Source organism: Channa argus, chromosome 8, assembly GCF_033026475.1.
Source record: "Channa argus isolate prfri chromosome 8, Channa argus male v1.0, whole genome shotgun sequence".
In the NCBI taxonomy this organism is placed as follows: Eukaryota; Metazoa; Chordata; class Actinopteri; order Anabantiformes; family Channidae; genus Channa; species Channa argus.
Window position 1 is genome coordinate 8,223,230 of NC_090204.1, and position 24,387 is coordinate 8,247,616.

At 38.1% G+C, this 24,387-nt stretch overlaps 1 protein-coding gene across 2 annotated transcripts in view; it reads right to left on the minus strand.

The window, feature by feature from the left end:
- Nucleotides 1–6,916: 6,916 nt before the first annotated feature.
- lingo3a (leucine rich repeat and Ig domain containing 3a) overlaps nucleotides 6,917–24,387 on the minus strand; it is a 32,446-nt gene continuing 14,975 nt past the window's right edge. For both annotated transcript variants that reach the window (XM_067514316.1, XM_067514317.1), the window contains exon 2: nucleotides 6,917–11,672. In XM_067514316.1, the coding sequence (XP_067370417.1) occupies nucleotides 9,782–11,614 (1,833 nt within the window). In that variant the 5' untranslated portion in view covers nucleotides 11,615–11,672 and the 3' untranslated portion in view covers nucleotides 6,917–9,781. The remainder of the gene's footprint in view (nucleotides 11,673–24,387) is intronic.

The following is a 24,387-nucleotide window of genomic DNA, read 5'->3' on the forward strand; positions in this document are numbered from 1 at the left end:
CAGAAAAGCTAGTGATCGAATATAATTAATTAAATACATAGCAAGTTCATATTATGTCATGCTGCATCACAAAAATAGGGTTCTGAGGCTGTTTCACTCTCGTCTCTTCACTTCACTAATCAGGTTGAAAAAATGTTCCACTGTAGGTAGAATACAGCAGTCACTGATTTCAGCTCATAATTCTTGCTTCAGACAACTCCTAATTATTCACCAGCAAAAACACACCTTTAGCATACATGTATAGTGTGAATGTTTACCAAATGTGTTTCAAATGTCAGTTTGTATGTCTTGATGCTAAGATACTTTTTAGTTCCAGTCAAAAGTTTTGACAGACCTTCTCATTCAATTTTTTTTTCTTTCTTATTTTCTACAATGTAAACTAATACAGAATATATTACAGTTAAAACATACCATGGAATAATTTAGCAAACCAAAATGTGTTGGTAATCAACAGGTCAATCAATGGGCAATCACTTTTAATAGTTTACAATTAGCAGATGTGTCTTGTCTGTTGAAGACACTCAGCTGTTGTGTGCTGAGGTAGTATTAAAGAAAACGTTTAACTAGTAATCCATATTACAATAAGAACCACCCATCAATACTTTAGGACATGAAAGTCAGTAAATACAGAGGATTTCAAGAGCTTGCAGAGGATGAAAGTGCCATCAAACCCTAAGATGAAACTGGCTCTTGATAGTTACCTCTCCTGAAGAGTATGAGTTGATTAGAGTTACAAGCCTCATAAATTTTTGATTAACAGCATCTCAAAATAGAGCCTCCATTAATGCTTCCTAGATGTTAAAGTAGCAAACACATCTCAACACCAGCTGTTTGGAGGAGTCAATCAGGCCTTCATTGTCAAGTTGCTGCAAAGAAACCATTGACTGAGGGAGATCAGTGAGGAGATGAACTGGAACAAGGAATGGACATTAGGCCAGTGGAAATGTGTACTTTGGTCTCATGAGAATGATTTGAGAATTCTGCCTCTGGCTACCATTTCTTAGTAAGTGTTAGAGGACGAGACCAGATGAACTGTATGTGTGTGTCACACCATGAGACATGGAGGAGGAGGTGCAATGGCGCAGGGGACTTTGATGATGACAATGCTGGTGATATGTTCACAGCTCAAGGCACACTTAACCTGCAAGGCCACCACAAAATTCTGCAGTGATACACCACCCCATCTTGTTAGATTTATTGCCACCGCCATTTGTATCTCTTCAGGACAAGGATAAAGTTGTGCACTTGTAAATTTCAAGGATTTTATCTGGGATAGAGACTACTTTGTCATAACAAACTGTAGATTATAACCTTCCTGGAAATGGATAAAGAGAAGTATGATGATGTATTCCTTTGTTTTGTGACTACATTAGTCTATTTGAATTATCCAGTACTCCAATTACTTTCATAATGATGTTGAATATATTTTTTACATACAAATTAAAGGTCATCAATTTTTCTTTTCCACACTTGAAAGACAGTGTTGCTCACAATTCTCAGATTCTTCCATAGCCCAGTAACTTATTTAAAAATAGTCTCTTTTCAACTACAGAGGCCAAGAGCTACCGCTGATATAAAGCATTAAGAGGTCACCAGCTAGAACTCAGTAGCCTTAGGCAGACGTTGGTAAGTGCTACAGTACTTAACAGACCTTAAAGCAACCAAAAGAAAAAGAACTGCATTAGGATACAGTAAAAGTAGTTCCGTACTTTTGTCTTTTGTTTAGCATCTGTTGTTTTCTGCTGTGTATTTGTGAGTCAGCAGCACTGCAGGCTGCAGCAGGTTGTTGTCCGGATGAAAGTGCTGACCCAACATAGCTGTTGGACAGGCAAACAAGCAGTCCTGCTGGCGCAAAGACAAACTCAAACAAACATCAGGGCCAAGAAGATGAAGACAGCAGATGATCATTAAATAAAGTTTTGTAATACAATACTCACGTCTGGATTACTGTAGCCTATTTTCATTACTTCATCAAAAGGTCTCGAAACACCTACAAATTGTTCAGAACTCAGCAGCTAGACACCTGACTAGAACTGAGAAGTTCAGTCACATTACTCCTTGTCTTGCGTCACTCCACTGGCTCCCTGTTCATTTTAGGATAAATTCTAAGATTTTATTGATGGCATATAAAGCTCTGCATGGCTTTGCTCCGTCCTATATTTCTGATCTTTTAATTCCATACGTGCCATTACAAAACTTAAGATCATCAGACAGTGGATTGTAGTCTGTTGCAACTTTCCGGTTAAAAACCAAGGGGGATATAGCATTTTTCATCATCGCTCCAAAACTCTGGAATGTCCTACCTGAGGAAATCCGGCTGTCTGACTCAGTGCCATCTTTTAAGTCTCGTCTTAAAATGCATTTTTATCGAATTGCTTTTCCTGATATGTGAGATTCTTGTTTTATTATAAATAGTATATATGTCATTTCATGTATTTTAACCATGTGCTTTTCTTTTATTTTATTTTCACCTTGATTTGTTTTCCATTTTTACCGTAGAGCAATCTGTACTTTTTTTGATTACATATTCTGACGAGGCAAAATACCTATGGAATCAGATAAAGTTATTAAATCAAAGTAAATTAAATTAAGCATAGATACTGTATATGGACAAACGAGCTGTTACTCTTTCACGAAAAAAAGTAATAAAAGAAATTTGAATTTGAAAGACTTTGTATTTGATTTTTAAAAGAATATTAAACATAATACCACGAATGAAAAGAGTCTACACAGATTTGTTAGAAAAAAGATCATAAGTCATTTTGTAACTTTTTTTGCTTTTATAACTTTGTCACTCATAAGTTAGTTATAATTTTAAGTTCCTCTTTTTTCCTGGACGACAATTTTGTCCATATCTCCATAATGCACGTTTATATATAGACTGTAATATCGTCTTAATGGCTAATAAAGTAAACATGATTACAGTGAGCTGATGTAAAGTCAATGACTGACAAATTGACCTGTGTCTTACTTTCCACAGAGTCGCAGCGTTAGAAAACCTGTGGATAGGTTTGACTCTACGAGGAGGAATCCACACTGTATTTAAATACGAGAGGAGATCGAAGTTTTCGCTGACTGATTTGAGGTAAAAGTAAACAGCACAATAAAGAGACATCTTGGGTAACAAACTAATAGGAAAACTAAGGACTTTTATATTTTTCTCCAGACATTAACTTCTGGAGATTAATGGACTACGATCTGCGCTTTCACCGATGAAATACAACGTGTCTTCAGAGCCCGGAGGGGTTGGACATACAGGTATACGGTGATGCATTTTAGATGCATTATATTTGTCATTTAACTTTCATCCTTAAGCAGTTTTCAATTAACAACCATGAAACCGTGTTGTTTTGAAGTTTAACGCTAGCTAACCTTAGCTAGCCACGTTATTGCACTGTGCCGTTAGCACGCTTGCTAACGGTAGCTTTCAGAAAGAAAAAAGAAACACCATCATCTAACATATTGTACAAACAGTCGGAGAAAACGTCGTTATTTTGTGCTTCAACTGAGATATACTTACTTACACGTCATCTGGACGAGCTGGACAGTCAGCTAGCTGTTTGTTTTTCTTCATGTTGGCAATAACTTTAGCCTGAGTAGCCATGAACTGCGGTTGACGTAATCAGATGTAACCTTCCGCAATATTTGGATATTTTAGAACAAATCTTACATTATAATGCTAATTTTTACAGTAAGTATTAAATAATACACTGTATCTCTGACCAGCTATCTTACTCAGCTGAATCTTTTCACAGTTATTTATTGATGTCAGTGATTATAGCGCCCTAGGGTGTCACACTTTTCCTTAAGCCTTTTGAAACGTCCTTATCCGTTACGGAGCACAACCTGTGTGGGTGCGCGCACAGTGTGGTGTTAGAAATTTTTAAAAGTACTATTGTAGGATGAGTTATTGGTTGTTGTTGTTGTTGTTGTTTGCCCACCATAAATATAATAATTTTTGCTACGTTATAATAAATGCAATATGCCTGTCTTGTGTGTTAAAATGTTTCCGGTTCCCATCTGTCTCAAAGAGCAGGCACGGCAGGCAGACTTTACTTTACAGTACATATTCTGTTTTCATATGCAAACTAAACCCTGCAGGTGTTCGGGGGATGCATGGATACAGTTTGACTTTGACCTGATCTTGTCTAATTCTGTTGCTATAGGTAGGTTTGTAACAAAATCAAGGTTTATTTAAATCATAGCTGAAATCCAACTTACTTAAATACTGCAAACCTCAGCTCAGAAAGGCACCCTAGGGGGCAACTTTGCCCTGAGCAATAACTGCTTCACATCCTGTTTCTCATTAACCAAAATTATAATTTAAATCAATGGCACTAAGCTCGTGCATTCCTGTTAAAAATAGGCCACTCATATCTACGATGAGAGTTATGGCTTCTTGATATGCTTGTGAGGTCACTGCACCAGAGCAGTGAACTCCTGTTCCCTGTTTGTGTACAATTGTACAATTTGTAAATTAATATTTTTTAAACTCTATGCAGCTCTAATTTGAATCTTGTGTTAGAGCATAATGTGGTCTGTGCCCTTTAATAGGTTTTAAAAGTTGAATGCATTTTGTAGCTTGACTGAAGAAAAAGTAAAAAATAAAAATACATCAAAAGTGGTCCAGATATGACATTGTCATTTGTCCTCTATTGTATATCTAGACATTGGCACTTACACTACACTACACTACAGCCTCAGCAGCATAGTCTGCATGCTACCAGTCACAACTGAAACCTCTTCTTTAAAAGTAATTACTCAGAAACTTCTTAACTAAATCTGAATCTCTGCTCCATGTTGAAAAATTGAGTAGTGAATGGCATTGAGTCATTTTAGTGCTCTACACGTTAATCACAATGAGAATTAGGTAAGCCTGGGGCTCCCACAGCCATTAAGTTTCAGCTTATGTAACATACAAGTTTAAAAATGTCTCAGCATCAGACATAGTCCAAAGACTAATAATTATAAATGTACACACTCAAATTTAAGCAAGGGTATAACTATTTTAAATACTTTACCTGGAACCAATAAATACATAAATAGTAATCAAAGTAAAAGATTTCACAATATAATATCTCAGAGTTGGAGGATTTAAGCCTGTGTAATTGAAATGAAAATATTTTAAAGAAGCTGCCATTTTGGAGAATTGATTTTATATATTAACAAGTGATTGAGAAAAAAACTGTGTTTAAATGTTTCCAACTTCAAAACTGATCTGCATGCCTGATAAAAACATGTGTATACATGCTTTTATTCTATACTATAAAATGAAGGACAGTTAGTACCCTAATGTTATGATCTTGATGGTGACATTAGGGTAATAATTCTGAAATGTTAGTAGTGAAATGTTAGTGAATGCCATCTCTGCCACAGTCAACTCCTAACCAGGGGGCTGAGGTACTTTCAGGTGCGTTAATTTGAGGTCTACTTACTCACAAACAAAAAATCTACACAGTGATTTCTAGTAAAAAAAGGTGACAAAAACGGTTCCTCTAGTAACAACTCACCCTCTGATTCATTGAGTTGTTGTTTCAAACCAGCTTCCTGGAAAACTTTGTTCAGGTAATCAATGAATGTTTTGGATATTTCCTGCAATTTTAAAATATTAGACAAGCAGTAAACAATTTTTTTCTACCACCTTTGTAAAGGATATATGTGAATAACTATGTGAACAAACATAGTGGTGTGGTGCAGAAAAGATTACAAAATTAACACCCTTTCATTCTTTTATGGTGCATCAAAATAATGATGGAGCCCAGATGACTTTGATTTTGGCTCAATATAAAGGAAGCAGAAGCTATAAGTGACTCATTACAAAGTGAAAGGTACATTTAGAGCTCAGAGGTGCAAAAGCCTTACGCACCATCCTACAGAGGTGTGGAAAAAAGTGATATAGCCATATGAGTCACTCTTCTACACCATATCCTTGAAAGGTGTGGGAGTGCAAGCAAACACTCACAGAATAGTTCAGGTGTTAATGCTTTACCCCGCAGCGAGACAGGGAGGCTGACAGTTCTCTTATGCTGTGGGGAGGCATTTTTTCTACGCAGTTTAGCTCCATTTGTCTCCTAAATACAAAAGTTTGAATCAATTGAAAGTGCGAATCAGTAGCCCTGATGGGAGCAGCTCATTCAACCTGTGTCTAAATGATTTGATGAGTGTGATGTTAATCATACGTCATGGCCTTTACTGTGACTAATTAAACACTAGCAGGTGATTTTTGACCAACTTGTTGTAGAGCGCATCTTCCATATTAGAGGACATCTTTTGAAAACATAAAAGTACTATTTGCAACAGCCTTCTCCCATACAATCAAAATTGATTATTTTGAAATTGTTGTTCTCTTTATTTACTAGACTCCAGGTATCTACTAATTGACTGACTGAAAAGTGCATTTTCAGAGGGTGTGCTGTAGAGGTATTAAGTTTCACATCACACTTATCTTAGATGCTCATTGGACCATGATTGATTTTTGACAGTTGTGGTGCGACAAAATCATCTTATACCTTCATGTTACAGTTAGATTTAAGGTGAACACACTTACCTCCTCCATACATAGTGTGAAACAAAGGTACTGAAGCACTTAATAAATTGTAACCCTGGAAAACTTTGTGATAATTTTATGTACTGGGTACTGAACATCTTCCTGCTGCCACTTCCTCCTTGAGGTGTCCCTGGAGTGCTTATAAGATTTGTTTGCCTTTGAGTACACAGTATGAAGTCACAGGGCATTACTTTAGCTTCATAAGTTAGGGGCAACTGTGGCACAGGATGGTAGAGCAGTTGTCCACCAATCTTACAGTTGTTGGTTAAATCCCCACCTCCTCCAGTCCCATGTGTCCTTGAGCAAGACACTGAACCCCAACTTAGTTGCTCCCGGTGAGTGTTAGCCAGCTCCCCCATCGGTGTATGAGTGTGTGTGTGACTGTGAGTGTGAATGGGTGAATAAGAAGCAGTGTAAAGCACTTTGAGTGCTAATAGGTAGAAAAGCGCTATATAAGTGCAGACCATTTACCATTTACACTGATTACAATAAATCAGGTCATCATAGCTACAGCAAATGGTGAAATAGTCAATATCTCAAAAGCCTTCAACAAACAACACATCAAAGCATGAATCCAAAGCTGTTTTTCTCTGATTATAAAATTTATTTTTGTATCTTGTGTTTAGATGAATGCATAGAAAATTAACAATAACAACCCTTGAAAGACAGTATATGCAGTACCTAGATTATTAGATCATAAATGTGAATCATGGCAAAAACGGTGTCTTCTAAGCTGAATAATATGTTTGTGTATTGTGTACAGTAGATCATACATATGTGATATCTGATTTAACAGGTGCAAACCGCTTTAAAAACAGATTTTTTAAAAATCCACAACACTAAATCTCACAGTGACTGGGCCACAGGCAAATAGTAGACTCAAAACTTCTCAGCCTGCCACTATAAAGGTAGAGAGATCTGATGCTATAAAATTGGGGTGTGGAACAAGATGTCATCAAAGCAAATAATATAGCATGCTTTATAAACAGTGCGATTCATTTTATAAAACAATACTATATAAAATGACCTAGCACAGATATATTTACAGGGTGAATTCAACGACGTAAAGTGAAAAATACAGTTGTATGTATTATTAAAATACAGAGAAGAGATCAGTTCATAAGCAAATGTAGTTTATATTTTTGAAATCTAAATCAGGTGAAATGATCGATGCAGATTATGATGATGTATTCTTTTTCTTCTTTTACATTTTGTGAACGTTGCGGAAGTAGGAGGAGAGTGGGGTTTGGTCTATGAGTAAGGTTAAATTAAATTTTAAAAAATCATTTTCAATTCCAATATCATATGATTGAGGTCAGCCATCCATGATTTTCATAACTGCATTTTGGAAAATGGAATGAGCTGTTTCCTGTTAACGCTACAGGTTGTCAAGGTGAAACCCTACTGTACCTTTATTACTGAATTCAATACCAGATGCAACCAACAGAGGACAGCAGTGGAACACTGTTATATGTGCAGAAGTTGAAGGAAAACTGTTAAAAGCTAATTTCTGGACTGGTGGTTTGCAAGGCTAGACCCAAAGACCATGACATATGCCTTGAGGTTTAAAAGGTATAGTTTTAGCAATTCACTTTTATCTTTAAACTAGTTCCGAAATTAAAAGACAAAATAATGTAATATGCCCCTAAGTCTGTAGTGTTTCTATACAACATGGTAAACCACAGATACATTTGCATGTATGCCATCTCAGTTGTTGTGACTCATTTGGTCATTGTGAAAGACTATATAATAATTTCTTGATCCCAAACTGATGCTGCACAGTAAAATCACCATCAGAAAACTTAGACACAGCTAATTAGGCATATTTTGTTACCAACTAGCATCCAACCTTTAGTTGTTACAGTGTCAGTGGCTTCCTAGAACACCTCACCTACTCTCGGTCTCAGTTTCATCATGACCTTTGTTTCAGTCTGCAAGGTCTTTATCACATTAGCATTTGTTCTCTGTGTGTCTCAGACATATAGTAGCTGGTCGGATGAGCTTCCCCAATGTTGCTTATACAACAAGTGATAGGTAAACTGAAACCTTCATGGTTTGTTGTTCGAGCTCAATGAGGGAGCAGGCATGGCTCTGTCTGATGAAATGATCTAATGGGACTATAAATGTTCTGTGTATAACTGGATAGCAGTAGAATTACAGCAGAACAGTAAAATTTCATTGATCACTAAACAGTACTATGAACAATGACAGTTACAAAATATATTATATATCTTAAACCCTACTGTATATATTCTACCAATACAGTACAATCTTCAACTCTGGGATGAATGTACCCCACCCAATGTTTATTCTACATATAATACATATTATTGAATATAGTAAGCCACCTCTGTTCATACGTTCATCCTGGAGTTATGTTCAGTGTGTACTGAACAAACAACAATGCAAAACTATAAACTATAAGTGTGCATCAGCATGTACTGATCTGTCCCAGTTTTATGTTAAATAGCTTTGACTGACTTACATTTATTAAGAACTAACATCTCTTTTCCACAGATTCACTTTGATAGTGGTGCTTTATGGTCAAATTGGCAGTGTTGCAGATTGTTATCTCTTGGTTTCTACTGTGTTCTGTAGAATTTCCCCCTAAGCTAAAAAGCAGAGCAGCTATATTAATTTCATAATAATGCTCCGAAGTCTTACACTGTACTCAGTCTAAATTTGCAGTATATAGCTGGAACTGTTCAAATAGGTATTGGCAAGTCCTTGGCATTCATTGAGCACCAACCATTATGTATTCATGAGTTTGTATATTGAGAGCTTGAATCACCTCAGATGGAGCAGAGAGGTGAAGTCCTTTAAAGATGAAGAGGACAGAGTTCCTTGTAGTGAGGAAGGATAGAGTTGGCAAGAGCATTGTAGAGGTTAAACACTGGGGTGACTCTACATGCTTTTGTTGCTTGGTCTTTAAACAGTCTTTTCAAGATTCTGAATTTATCTTCAAATATAAATCAGATTTCCTCTGAACAACTGTAATGTGAACACAGAATGTAGAGAAATACAGCGTAAAACCCTCACAGATTTCCTTTTTTTTACATATACAGGTATTTCAATAACAAAATCTTGTCTCAACAAACTGTCCTATAAATAACTTGATTTGATGTTCTGGGAACACAGACATCTAATGCAATGTTTGATGTCACTTCACTTCTAGCTTAAGACTGCTTGTAAACAGTATCATGTAAAGAATACTAATATGAAAAACCCAAATAGTCAAATCATTTTCATGTTAAACTTGCGTGCCCCACCCTGTCCTCCGCTGGTGGCAGGTCCGTCCACTTTCCTAAATGAATATTCCACAGAGAAATTGTTCTTGTGCTGCCCTCTCCCTCGACTCCACACAAACAGCAGAATGAAACAGAAAAGTACTACACCCAGGAACATAATGCAGCCCATAGCTGTCGATATGAGGATGGTCTTGAGATCCAGAGTGAACTTCAGGAAAACTCTGGTATCATTCAGATTTGTGTCATTAAGGTCACCAGTGTAGTAGGTACGGTTGGCCATGAGGGCTGCATCTAGAGGCAGCCCACTGACTGTAAGTGTGGCAAAATAGGTGTCATTTCCACCTGCATTGCTGGCTATGCATATGTAAGTTCCACTGTCTGTTACCTGGGCGTACCTTATTTCTAGAGTGCCTTCTGGTAAAACAGTTAGACGGCCACTGCTCTTTGTGGTGATGCGACGTCGCTGAGGAGAGATCCAGAATATCACTGGTGTTGGCTCACCTTCTGCCCTGCAAATAAATGACACTACCTGTCCCTCACGGGCAGATATCTGCTGCAGTTTCCTGTTACGGATTTTTGGCTTCTGACAAGTGAAGTGGTCAAAGAGAGCTGAGTCAGAAAAAACATTAAGAGCTCGTCCTTGTACCTCAACAGGCATCACACAAACTGGGGAAGCTCCATCAAAATTGAGAGTCTTCCTGCGCTGAATAATCCAGAGCAAGCGGCAGTCACAGGCCAGAGGGTTTCCATCTAAACGCAATATCTCCAGAGTGTTGACAGACTGAAAGGCTCCTTCTTCCAGTGTCACCAGGTTGTTGGTAGAAAGGTTAAGAAGGCGGATTTGTTTTAGACCACCAAGTGCATATGGCTGCACTGCTACCAGGTTGGTGTTAACCAGATGCAGCTCCTTTAGCCTAACAAGGTCCCGCAGTGCCCAGGATTCTAACACAGAGATAGGGTTATAGGAGAGGTTGAGGCTGGTAAGGTGAGCCAGATTACGCAGGGCTGAGGTCGGCACAGAGGTGATGTTGGTGTGCGTAATAGACAGCCAAGATAAGTTAAGACCCTGCAAGCTATGAGGGGAAATATATTCCAAAAAGGGCCAGTGATCGATCTCAAGCCCCCTAAGGTTCCCAAGCTTACAGAAGTTCTGGTCCTCTAAAGCAGAGATACTTAGGTGGCAGAGTCGAAGATTCACCAGGTTTTGCAGATAAGACAAAGACTGACTGGACACAGAAGTCAGGTTGCACCTCTCAATAGTGAGTTCCTTTAGCCCCACTAGACCCAGAAAGGCCTTGTTAGAGATATAGACCAGATCATTGTCTCCGACTTCCAGGTTTCTTAAACTTTTCAGGTCTTGGAAAGTAGAGTCCAAAAGTATTACAATCTTATTCCCACTGAGGTCCAGTGATGTTAGGTTAGCGAGATGTGAAAAAGCCCCCGTAGGGATCAGCTTCAACTGGTTTCCCCTCAGTGAGAGTGACTGCAGGTTCTGAAGACTAGAAAAGGCATTCTGTTCCAGGACACTGATTATGTTGTCACTCAGGTCCAACTTTTCAAGACGTGGATATGGAAGCAGGTCTCCTTTCTCTACCCAACGAAGTTTATTCCCACTCAGGTCCAAGACTTTGGTATCAACTGGGATGCCCTCTGGCAGTGCAGACAAGCGTTTACCATAACAGGAGACAGTCTTGAGCTTTGCAATGCACTCACAGCGTTGAGGACAAGCTTGACTTTGCGTGGGTGACACCGTGATCATCAGTAGCAAGAACAGGAAAGGCAGCAGCCAACTTGCATCCTGGCACAGTCTCACCCCCATCCTCCTTTCTACTGTTCCTCCGTTTCCTGCCTGGGGTGGGAATCACTGGGCCAGACACCTTAGGAAAGAGATAAGAAGAGAAAGATTAGGACAAATACAAGCAAACAAGGGGATAGTGTATGGTGTGCAAAAAGAATGAGAGGCAAAGACAAAGAAACAGACAGTGAGACAAATTAATTCAACTTGGTTCCCCTTCAACAGCAGCAATAAAACTATAAATGATTTACAATTACAAACTCTAATTGACCTGACACAGCAGTAAAATTAACACTAGAGCTCCAACTTAATCCTCAAAGGCCCGAGCCTGTACTCAGCTGTAACAGTTTGGTTTACAATGGTCGAGTGTGCTTCCCCAGTGCTCAGGTTTTCAAATCATATACCAGACACACACACACACAAAAATCCCCTATGAGTCACTTTCTAGCTCTTTCATGCATTGCAAATGAAAATAGGGAAATTCAAAATCTATTGTATTCACAAGACCTTATGAGGCATCTTAAAATGCATGAAAAAACAAAAGATTGCAGTCTTTTTAAAGGCAGGTTTTAAAGGTCCGTTTATCAGGAAACAAAATACTGACTTTCTACTCTGTAGATGAAAATATCAGTTAGTAAACAGGCTGAAGAAAATATGAAATTAACGATCAACAATTTAATCAGCATATAGCACAGTAGACCCAGCCACTCACTAAATGCCTGCCTCACCATAGCAGAAGGCTACAACCTAGTGCATCATAATAACTCAGTCCATCACATCATCTGCACAAGTCTCTGAAGCATTAGGCTTATCACAAGAAACACCCCTCTGTCTCCTGGTAGATTTTGACTGCAGAGTGTTAATCCCTTTATAAACCCATTTTGAAATACCAACTAGTGGAATGGAAAGTAACTCTGGAAAACATGAACGGTGTGGCTTCAGTGTGATTCACACTGATTCACACATCAGGAGGTCCCCAATCTACCATTTGTTCTGGTTATGCTGCTAAAATAAAAAGTAAAATGGGCAGAACAACATAAATGTGCTCAATGAGACAAATGTCCCTACACTGGACACATATGACAAGATTCTCTACAAAAAATTGCTTCTTTTCCTTCTTCTTCTTTGACTAATCAGGAACAAACACGGTCATAAATAATATTGCTAAAGAAAGGAAAGGGGAGTGGGTACAAATTTTAATAAAGCTAAAAAAGTTAACAAATATAAACAAATATCGTAGCTTTTCTTAGAAATTCCTGGCACAAGTTTATGCAGATGATTTAATAACTCTTCTCGTGTCATTTCTACACATGTAGTACTAATTCACCTTTCTCCCCAGCTCAGTAATAAATCTTCTCATTAGCCAACCAGCTACTGAATAAATGTAACTCACTGAACTGTCAGCAGACATTCCTAAAATGAAAAGAAAAATGTAAATTACTTAAAGCTACAAATGATCAGCCTTTGAGATCTATTAGTAGTAGAGAAATGAGACACCAATACACTCCACACACCTTTGTATGTGTATGTGACATTTTATAGTGACATGTGGCCTTTCACTGTATAGTCGGCCCATGAAATCATTCACTGCAGTCTAGCCAGGCACATGGCAGCTTGACAACAAAAGCAAAGGTCTTTTTTGGACACATAGGCACTGGCCATGTCTTTGTTCATGCTTTGTAAATAAGAAGACAAGGCAGCTCTTCTAAAGGCTTTGTCAATAGGAGATGAGAGGTAGGAAATAAAGTAGTTTACATTTTAAATACAGAGCTGCTCATCAACACTATGCAAATCTCTTTTTTCACCCCCTGCCAAAGCTTCTAGCATCTAGACTTCTTTTTTAATTTTATTTTTCACATTTCATATGTACATTATGTACATCTAATTCCATGACACCGAACATGAAATTGCTTTCTTAGCTACTAGGGCTGTACAATACATAGTATCTCTTCAGAATTGTCATTAGAGCTATTTAAGTCATCTGACAGATGACTTATTTCAAAGGGGAAAAAAATGCAATTTTAATTTTTCTAATATTGATAATTCTAATATTTGATAATTCTTTATTATGATATTTAATACTGAATATATTTCATTTTAAGTAGGTAGTTGCTGGAATCTTATACTTAAATGTACAATATCGTCTGGGAAATAGTTATTTACTAGAATTTTCACAACTATTATAAGAAATAGAGCTTGCAAACTCTGAATGGCTGTTCATTGCTCTTGTTAGAAAATAAACAGCGCATGCACATACATTTTGGAATGCATTGACATTCAATGTTGATATGACATGCAATAATATCTGCAGGAATTATCAGAACAATCAGACATATTTATATAAAGCACGGAAAATGGGGGTGAATTTCACTTTTACTCACAGTAAAACTAATTTTATCATAAAATTACCAGTAGACCACTCTCTGCCTACTTTCAAGGTCTTCAACTGCCTACCTTTCCATACGTATTGACTTTTCTTAAGCCTGTAGTTGGTCTGACATTTCATCCACATCAACTTGACCTGGAGCCATAGAGCCTCCATTAAATGCAATAATAACTCACCTGCTTCTGCAAAAGTTTAAGTTTTTTTTCCATTAACAGGAGGTGGGCGGTGCCTGAAAAGGCAGTAACCACAGACTCTTTCCCTCCTCACATTTAATAATGTCTCCAATTTCCTTGTCACTCACACGGCCGGTTTTCCAAACGCATATCTGGTAGCAGTCACTCACTAATAAACCCGGAGGCTCCAACCAGCTAATGCACCACAGGTCAACAGCAGGTGGAGATCAGTGTGCACTCTACTGTATACAGCATACCCCACCCTCACTGTCAAAAAGGCTACAGTTACCTGAAAGCAAGCTCAAGTCAAAAATAACCAACAGTGTCACATCTTCTTGACTACGCAGCAGGAGTAGAACAGCTGACCTTCGGCTGATGCAGGTGCAGATGCAGAGGAGAGGGCAAAGGTGCTTGTCCAGACAGAAAACCACTTTCACACTGTCTATCTTGCTTTTCTTTAAAAGGACTGTGGTTTGCCACCAACTGAGGTTACACTTGTCTAGTATTGCACAAGTAGAACAAAACCTTTCAGGAAGACACAGCACTTACAAAGAACAGAACAACAGCATAGAAACAGCACCTAAACTGCAGCAATAAAAAGAGAGTGGTCTTGTAGTTTAACTTGGTTTCATGTAATAAAATGACTACAATATTGATTGTTCATCAAACAAATATGATGTTGCTGGCAGAGTGTTCACTAAAGTTCAGTTATGTAAAAACTCATCTGTGAACTCAGAAGATGTTCACAAGACTAAACTACACCAGCTATGTCTTGCAGGCAGAATCAATATGCATCTCTGATATAAATCGCAATGCTCGGATCGGCTTCGAAAGGACAACAGCAAAAGAGTCAAACGTTGTCATGAAAATGCCTGCAACATTTGCTGCTATTGGCCCTCCTCTCTCGCTTCACTCCTAGTTTTCTAGTTATGATCCCCAGTCAAAACATACCTGTCCAGTAGATGTGTTAAGTGAGTTTCCCATTTCTCTGTATGCTGACCTCACCTGACTGTCTCAAGCAATGGCCACCTGTCTGTTCAGCTACTGCTCATTAGTTTTTTAGTTAATATCTATGGTTGGAAATTCATGCATTCCACTAGTTGTTGTATCTGAGGCATTGTCCTAACTCATACCTGTGGATGATTTGTCTGCATTTAGTTCTTCTTACCTGTTCCATGTGACAAAAACAGATGGTAGCTGTCCTTCATTGTTAAACAGATTAATTATTTATAAATCAATCGTCAGTGTATACAGTGCCAATAACACCTATGTGTACCATCTGGAATTACCTGGCTTATCTTACTAATTAGTCATAAAATGTGAATTGATCTTCATCTACGGGGAGTCACAGACAAACTAACAAACAAAAAATTAGAACATTTTGAGTCTTCATTAAACCCATGAATCATTCAATCTGCTGCTGGAAGAAGTGAGATAACCCTTTGATTTAATACATGGATGAGATGCCTAAACCTCAAATAGGGTTAACTTCAAATTAGCTATCCACTATGGCAAACAACACAAATATTACGTATTAGCAGACTCATGAACGCAGATGCTTGCCATCTCTTTTAATTTAGTTGTTCCTCTGAGCTGCTTCTTTACTTCACTAAGCTATGGTGAGCCTTTGTATTCATAGCAGGTACACCTCAAATTCAAAATATGTGAGTGTTTTAATGAATCAAAGAAGCACGAACCCACACTATGAATTTGGTGGCACTGACTGGGCTTCAGAATTGCTGACTCCAACTAACTTTTGTCGATGTCAACAAGCAGCAGCTTTTAATAACCTTCAATGTGAATGTCTAAGTTAGGTATTAACACACCACATTATTAGTTCAAATAGCCTGTATTTGTTGATGAAGCTCTGACTATATTTTAAGAAATATTTATACTTAAATCTTACTTATTCCAAAATACTTTCTTACTTTATCCTGCCACTGTAATGTTCACACATGTAATACATCAGATAAGAGGTCAGGTCAAGCCAAGCAACATTTACTTATCTAGTAGCCTAATACTGATTAGAAATAACTATAAGTTCAAACAGAGAGTTGATTTGAAAAAATCTTTTTTTTTTAAGTGTTGCACTGTGAGCTATAAATGCTTAACATATCTTAGACTCAGACTGTAAAATTATAATATGTAATAACTTTGCACTTAAAGACACAATATCAGCATGATCAGCAAGTTTATTTTGGTTATCCAGGTAAATTAAACCTTAACAACTGCTTATATAGAAATTAAAGGGTCTGGTCAAATTGAGCCACAAGGCTAGTGTGCATCATATTAGGAAAAACATATAGGTCTTACTATTAGCATTATTGATGGTTCTGGTGTATTCAATCATGTTGTGTTTATATCCCTGTAAAGAAAAAATTAAAAAAAACTTCTTTTTAGTTCTGCAACAGACAGAGACAGAATTTGGGCAGCTCTGAACGTAAAAGATAGATTGCAAACAGAAATCAAAGAAGCTGGATTCATCCTGTCCTGCTCATCAATGTGATGCTTGAAACTGCAACTAACACTTGTGCCATGATACAAATTTATGTGACACATTTGCAAGAAGAAACACACTTTATTTAGCCTGAAGAATTCAAATACCCAGAATTTGTATGTTTCTGCCTTTCTGAAAGCCACAGTGCAGTAAATATCTGCTGAACTATCACATCAGTCAAACTTGCTGTCACAGGGTCTTTTGCAAATAGATGATGTAAGGAGGTAGTAGGTATGATTTGTTCCCATGCACTGAGGTAATGTGAAATAATAACATTTTACACTAATTTCTGTGCCTATGCTCCAATTATTTCTTCATAAAACAGTCAGATTACTCATCTGATTAATGGTAGCCACATGCAAAGACTGTCATGTATCGGCTGTAGGTATTTAGTAGTCAGCAGCTGATAGGAGCAACCAGGGATAAAAAGTTATTAAAATTTCATTAAAGAGACTTTAATAGTGAAGCTGTTGTTGACGCTTTCACTTTCATGATCTGTCTCAGAGTAAACTGTTAACGCTGCTGCTGACGCAAACAGAGCTGCTGATTGGCTATTAGTGCCACTGTTTTTATGGTGTCACATTTATTTGTTTTGAATTGAACTTGTGTCTTGATGCACTGCCTTGTCTAGATTAAAATTCAGCAGAGCTAGGAAAGCGTTCCTGTGTTCCCAGGAAGGGCAAATCATGATCTCAACTCTAATATGAAATCATCTTATACACAGCTACTCTAGATTTCTGAAAACTGGCAACCCGTGAATTAAAACCTGCCTTTAATTTTCTCTTTGGCGACTTCAATGAATTATTCATTCACTACAAAGTGTGATTGAAATTATAGACTTAATTAAAAATGTTAATTGAACGTCTCTTTTTAGCCAATGTTTTACTCCAGGGATAAGAATTTTCTAATTTTAAACATATCAAATTACCAAATAGAATACCACGACATTTTTCAAATGTCACTTGATGTGGAAAATATCTCAACTGCTATTTGATACACCATCACAAATATAATACAGATTCATGTTCCCAGCAGCACAGGTATGGAGAGGTTAGTGCTGCCGCTTTACAGCTAGAAGGTCTCTGGGTTAAATCTCTGACCAGTTGTGGCCTTTCAGTGCAGTTTGTATATGGTCCCTGTGCTTGTGTGGCCTTTTTGCAGTTTCCTCCCACAGTACAAAGACATACGTTAGGTTATTTGGTGACTCTAAATTGCCTGTAGGTGTGAATGTGAGGGTGAATAATTGTCTGTCTGTGAATGTCTCTCTGTGTTGGCCCTGAGATAGACTGGTGATCCGTCCAGGGTGTACCCCACCTCTTGCCAAATGACAGCTGGAAAAGGCTCCAGTTGCAGTTTTAATTTTAACATTTTTCATTTTGTTTTTCTTGATCTACGTCCTTCAAAATTAAAGCTTTGAGGTGGATGTCTTTTTAATTAGAGTTGGAGTGCAGTCATTTAATTGTCCAAGTACTACACACACATCCAGATATTATATTTTTTTCTCCTTAGGTTGCCAGGTATCCCCCTTTATAGGTTCAGCATGTGTGGATCCTCATCAGCTCAGAGTCTATGAAGTACAGATGGTAGAATGGTAGACCCAGCATTCATGTAATCTTTGACCACAGCAAAATTACCATCCAAACCCCTGCAGATACTCAGTGAGCGAGGGAAGAACAGAGAGAAGCGTGGCTTTTAAGCCAAAATAAAAGGCCAAGTGCAGGTTATATAGCAAAAGGGCCAGATTTAGACATTGGAGAGGGCTATAAAGGCGCAGGAGCAGGGGGCACACTGAGATGTATTGCCACCTCTTTACCCCCCTCTTAGCTACATTATTAATTTCTGGAAAAACCTATACTTTCAACCTTACCTTCTATCTAGTATAATTCTTATTTAAACAGAAGCTATTGGGGCTTTAAAGACAGCAAATTAAACTAATGGTCCTTATGCAAACACTGCTCTTCTACGCTATTGAAAATAATAGATTGTGAAGCCTCCACATGTTTCAACATGAGGACATTAGGACGGGATCAGGCAGAGGGCACAGCTGATGCTCTGCTAAATCTTACACATTAAACACGCATACAACCTATTAATATATGCACAAAGCTTTTCTAATAATCCAAAAAATGTGTGTGTGTGTAAGTGAGTATAACACGAGATCAGTCCAGTAGCAAAATAGACATGTTTGTGAAAATGCAGATTGACTTTGTTACAGATAAGACTTGTTATATTTTACATTTTGTTACATACAAATCCCAAACAACACAAATATCAACACTGAATGTAGTACATTTACAAATTTCACAATAGTTTTAATTTCTAATCTGCACTCAAGCCCATTTGTTCTTTAAAAACCTTAATCCACAAAAACAGGTCAAAAATATATGTAATAACAAATAAACATTTTGTAGCAAACATTAACCAAACAGAAGCGCGTTTATTTAATGGGAACGTTTCTGTATGTTTCTGTATTAAATATTCTGTGTGTATGCTTTCTATAGAAAGAAAATTGAGATGCAACAGTAGCAGAATAGAGGGTGAGACCGCTAGACTGACTAGACTGTCATCTTGCTGCAGGTGTATGACACAGCTGACAAATGAGCAGGAAGTGTGTTCAAGAATGTGTAGGTGTAGCCAAGCACTATCCAAAAAGCACACAGGCTGAGGCATAACATCCACAAAAGCTCCTTGAATGGCTGTGCTCACACTGATTTCTACCGTGCCCACTCATCACGCTTTAAATAAGCACAACTCTGTGTTTGTGTGACTGTTGTACTGTATGTGTTAGAGCATCCCGCAGAGAAAACACATTTACACTGAGGGAAGCCATTGTCAGTACCCATCAATCCATGTGGGGAGACCCTGAAGCCCCTGGCACTGCACATTCCAGGAAACACACACACACACACACACACACATACAAACACATATGCACAGGCCATTATACACACTCACCTGTTGAAAGAGAAAGCACCCTGAGAGGAAAAAAGGCTGAGTTGCTTTTTCCCTTTTATGTCCTTGTACATCCACCTTGCAGTCTAGTGATGGATCGTTATAACTGGCAAGGCCATGCCACCTTCACCCAAATAGGACATCCAGTCACTGAGTGGAGAGTGGGAAAGCTGGGAGTGCCGCATAGAGCATGAGCACAAGCACTTGTACTGTGTGTGGATGTGACTACTGTATGTGGGGTTAGGAAGAATTTATATGCATTTATTTAAGCCTATTTGGTCGCATAGGGGTCCATTCAGCAGTTGTGACATTTTAAGGAGAAGACGGATAAGGGGTTTCAAGCAAAAGCAGTGCACTAATTTATTTTGCTTTTGTCCTTAGGTCTTGCAGAATAAAATCACAGCAGTTAACTGATCAGGAATGTCATAAATTCATGATACATTAGCACCACATGCAAATTTATATGAAAAACTATTTTAAAGGTGTCAAATGGGAACTTTATTACAATAATGGCTTACAGTGAGATTCTTCATTCGCACCTTTGTCTACACAAGGCATGACCAGTGAAAACCACAGTGCACAAAGGGGTGATTAAGAACATGTCTTGCCATGTGCCATGAATCTTTAATAAGAGAGAATTGTCTCAGGGCTTATGGACATAAAGGCTTCTACGAACAAAAGCTAAATAATTTACAACATTATGCTGCATGGTCGTGACCCATTGACATGAATAATTTGACCCTTCCAGGATCTGCAATAGCCACATACTGTATGCAAAGCCATTAAGGACAGTGGCACTGATTGACAGCGAGTCAGAGAATGACGTGACTGATAGTAGATAAACTCAGTCAGAGAGTAACACAGTCAATGATTTTCCTTTTTTTGCTCCCAATAAAACTATTATGTGTTGAACTTAACTTTAGTATTGGTTTCAAAAATAATATATACAACTTTAACAGATAACACACTGCTTCTCTCAGCCCATTTATTCAAGCAGCTATACAGACTTGTGTGTTGCTTTGTTCTCTTTTGTTTTAGGTGAAATAAACTCTTAGCAACACAAATTCTTATGCACATGCATAATTGAACAAGAGACATGTGAGCTGCCAAATGTCTTATAATTATGGGCATGACATTATTAAAATAGCATCGAGTCTAATGAGGTCATTAATCACAGTAATTGATACAAATATGTCAGTGTTGATATGAACTTTCCAGTTTTTAGTACTTTAGAGTCATAACTGTTTCTTTCCCTCATCATTATACAGTTTTATGCAGCAAAGGTGCTCCAAAATGTTATCAGATCATCCCTCTTCAGGGGCAACCTGGAGACCAATTGTTCTGCTGTTCACAATTATCAATTATTAAGCAACATGCCTGAAGAGTCTGCAGTGTAGTTCTTTGCTGCTTTCTTTAAAATAAAACATTTCAAATCAAGTATTGTGGGACCGGCTCTTTTGGCACTGCAGAATTCACTTGAGTTCAAGCGGAGTGCATCAGCTTTGGTAGGACTTAGTGAGATCTGCAAAGTTTAACCCCAGTTGAAGTTGCAGTACATCTTTGGATCAGCCTTATGTCATCAGAATTGCACTAGTAATTTTAGGTTTTAGTATTAGAATGGGTGAACAAAGAGTTAGGCCCACTATAAAATATTAAAACTAAACAATAATAATGAGGAACAACCAGAAGACCAGCTTTTTTAATAACAGAATGTGATGCAATTTTGAGATGTAGAAGAGATCAATAAAGTAAGTAACATTTCCATGGCAAACAACATAAGCGAACATCCCAATAATCAAGTGTTTTCGTCCCTAATCATCACCTCTCTTTATAATATAAATATACTGGTCTAAATATTCGGAAAGAAAACTTTGATATCAACTGCAAACTGCAATGCTGCTCTTGTTTTAACAAGGTTTCTTCATGGAAAACATTTAATATGGGCAATGTGAGAGAACAGCTGGGGCTGTGATGCCAACTCACTGATAGGATCTGAACTGCTTTTCTTTTTTATCAATTTGCACTGAGGCGTGTTCACAGCTGAATGTTAAAACAAATATCGGGGTTCCTACACAAACACTCTCACACAACCCAAAGCCTCTAAGGACAGTCAGTTTGAGTTAAGACAAAGGGATCCATGGCTCAAAAGAACATTAATTTCGCTGCCACTCTTTAAGGGCCCACAGGCCATCACTGTAATCCAGGGCGACACATCTTCTCCCGATCACATATACACACTCAGTTATGCTAGCCAAGGCTTATATCACCCTCAGCAGTGTTATCGTATCAACACACCTAACACACTTTCATTAGCATAGTCCTCTAACACTAATTCATTACTGTGATCCATCAATTTGGGCCAATTACATGGGTGGCAGACTTATTTATCCCGTGCTTGTTTATTTCAAGGCCTCATGAGACTTGAGAGCTAAGACTGAATAGACTAATGATGATTAAAAATCCAATTATAATAATGACAGTAATTATTCAAATTGCATATTTGACAATTTAGCACTGAATACTGTCTAATAAGTCAACAACAATTTGGGACAAACAATGTTGTGTAATGTAATGTTGTTGCCCAAATGAAATGTTAAATATTTTGGATAATTAACACATTAATTTTTTGCTAGATCTTAATACCACTCTCAGACACTATAAGAATGAAGCTGAAATCGTGTATGGTTAGTTTAGCGCAGCATTAATACTAGAAAAAGGGAGAAACAGTCTGGCTTCGTACAAAAGAAAATATACACAGAAATAACTGCTTTCTTATACTTTGTCAGGGACCTCAACAACCGAACACATTGTTGGTGAGGCTTAGCTATAGAACACAGGCTGATAGACCGACAGACAGACAGACCGATTTTCCCAATCTAAACAATCAGTTATTTTGGAACCATCTCGGTTATTCCATTAAATTTCTCTATTTTATGGCATCTGGAGACATCTGGAATACCTGTCTGGAGCACTGCTGTCCTTTGCTTATGGACCTGACAACATGAGTGTCACATTGGAACAACGGCGACAGTCAACCATCAGTATTTTCACACAGGACAGGCTGGACAGGCTGGACAGGCTGTCACTGGCAGCTACCCTATTAAATGGCCATCCTCTCTTTAAGCCCTAGTGATCAGAGTGTGTCAGTCAACCAGCAGTCCCCCTCCCTGAAAGCAGTATCTCAGGCTACTTACCCAACTTCACTAGGAATGAGAAGTGACAGACCACAAGGAAAGAGCAGACCTAATTGGGGGAACTGGGACGACGGCCGGATTGTTTGCGCTCAGTGGACAGATCAAAATGTTCATTTGTCCTTGACTAAATCTTTTGGGGCTGTTTGCAAAAAAGAAGGAAAATATAACAGAAGTTGTTATTAGGCTGCTGCTCTTATTGTGTCTGGCAATTACTGATAAATTGACAGAATAAGACAATCCAGTCAGAAGGTGTCACCGGCCATTTACAACAAGATTTGTGTCCTTGAAGTACCTTGATAAAATAGAAAATGTAATGACTTGGAAGCATCCATTGCTGTGTGACCATAGCTTTAAAGTAAATGGCTGGTTGTCAACTTGTTCACTCTTATTGTTTTAGTGTGCATGGCACCTGTTTAACATTATCTTCTATTTCCATTATGCTGGTGAAATAAAGAACTGGGGCTTGAGGCTAAAATAAACAATACTTAATGATTTTATCAAGTAAAGTAAAATCAAGTACTCACAGAAGTAATAAATCACTGAGGAAGCATTCCTTCTTAAACAAAATTCCCAAAGAAAAATTATTTTCTATCGCAGCATGAATTCTACCTCTAGTCAATGTTTATTAGGACTCATTTTCACAAGATCAAAAAACCATCCAGGCTGTTAGCAGCCAAATTTATATCTATATACACTGTGAACTTCAAGGTTAAACAGATTTCTCCCAGAAATGCATAACTACAGCTGTTTATCTGTCTCAACAAAGCACTTTGCACTTTGAAATACAGCACAGAGACAAGGGCCAGAAAGACAAAGTCATCAAAAGGTGGAGGTGAGTGTGATCAGTATCCCTGCTGGCATCTATTTCCTGCTTGGCTGGCCTGTCTGCCATGTCACCAGCCATCACTTCAATTCAGGCTCTTTCCATGCCAACTGGCTTGTTCTCACACTTGCTGCCATACACAAAGAGGCAAGGACAGTGCACATTAGGTCACCATCAAGCATTACAGGCTTATAGTTCTTTTCACACATTTATATGTCTTTCAATTCCCATGTTAAAACAGGTGAATGTACAGAGATAAAGAAACAGGAAGAGAGGCACACATACGGCACAAAAACTCACACATGCACCTACATACGCCAATGAACTCAATCTGTAGAATGAGTGTGAGCTCTGTTTTAAAAGGGTGGTGTCTTGGGGACACTGACCTTTTGAAAAATCGTTCTGTTTACCAACATCTCCAGATGGACAGCAGCTAAAGATTAATGTATAATGCTGGGAAAAACATCTCCATCACTGGATATAGCTGTAAAAGACGTGAATTATTATTATTTTTTTTTTTTTGGGCAAGTATCACAAGCTTAAATATGCTGAAGCCTGCTCTAATCCTTTTTGAAGCCCTCAGGCTTTCCGTGTCCTTCTCATTGGCTTCATTAAAAACATCCCTGTCCTTTCGACTTCACTTTCACTGCCTGCTCATCAACTGCGCCAATTACAAACAGTTATCTAGAGTCAATGAGTATCTGAGATGGGTCACACATGCACTGCTGCTTCTTCTTCCTTCCAAAAAAAAAGGGAAATGTTATGTGTAAGA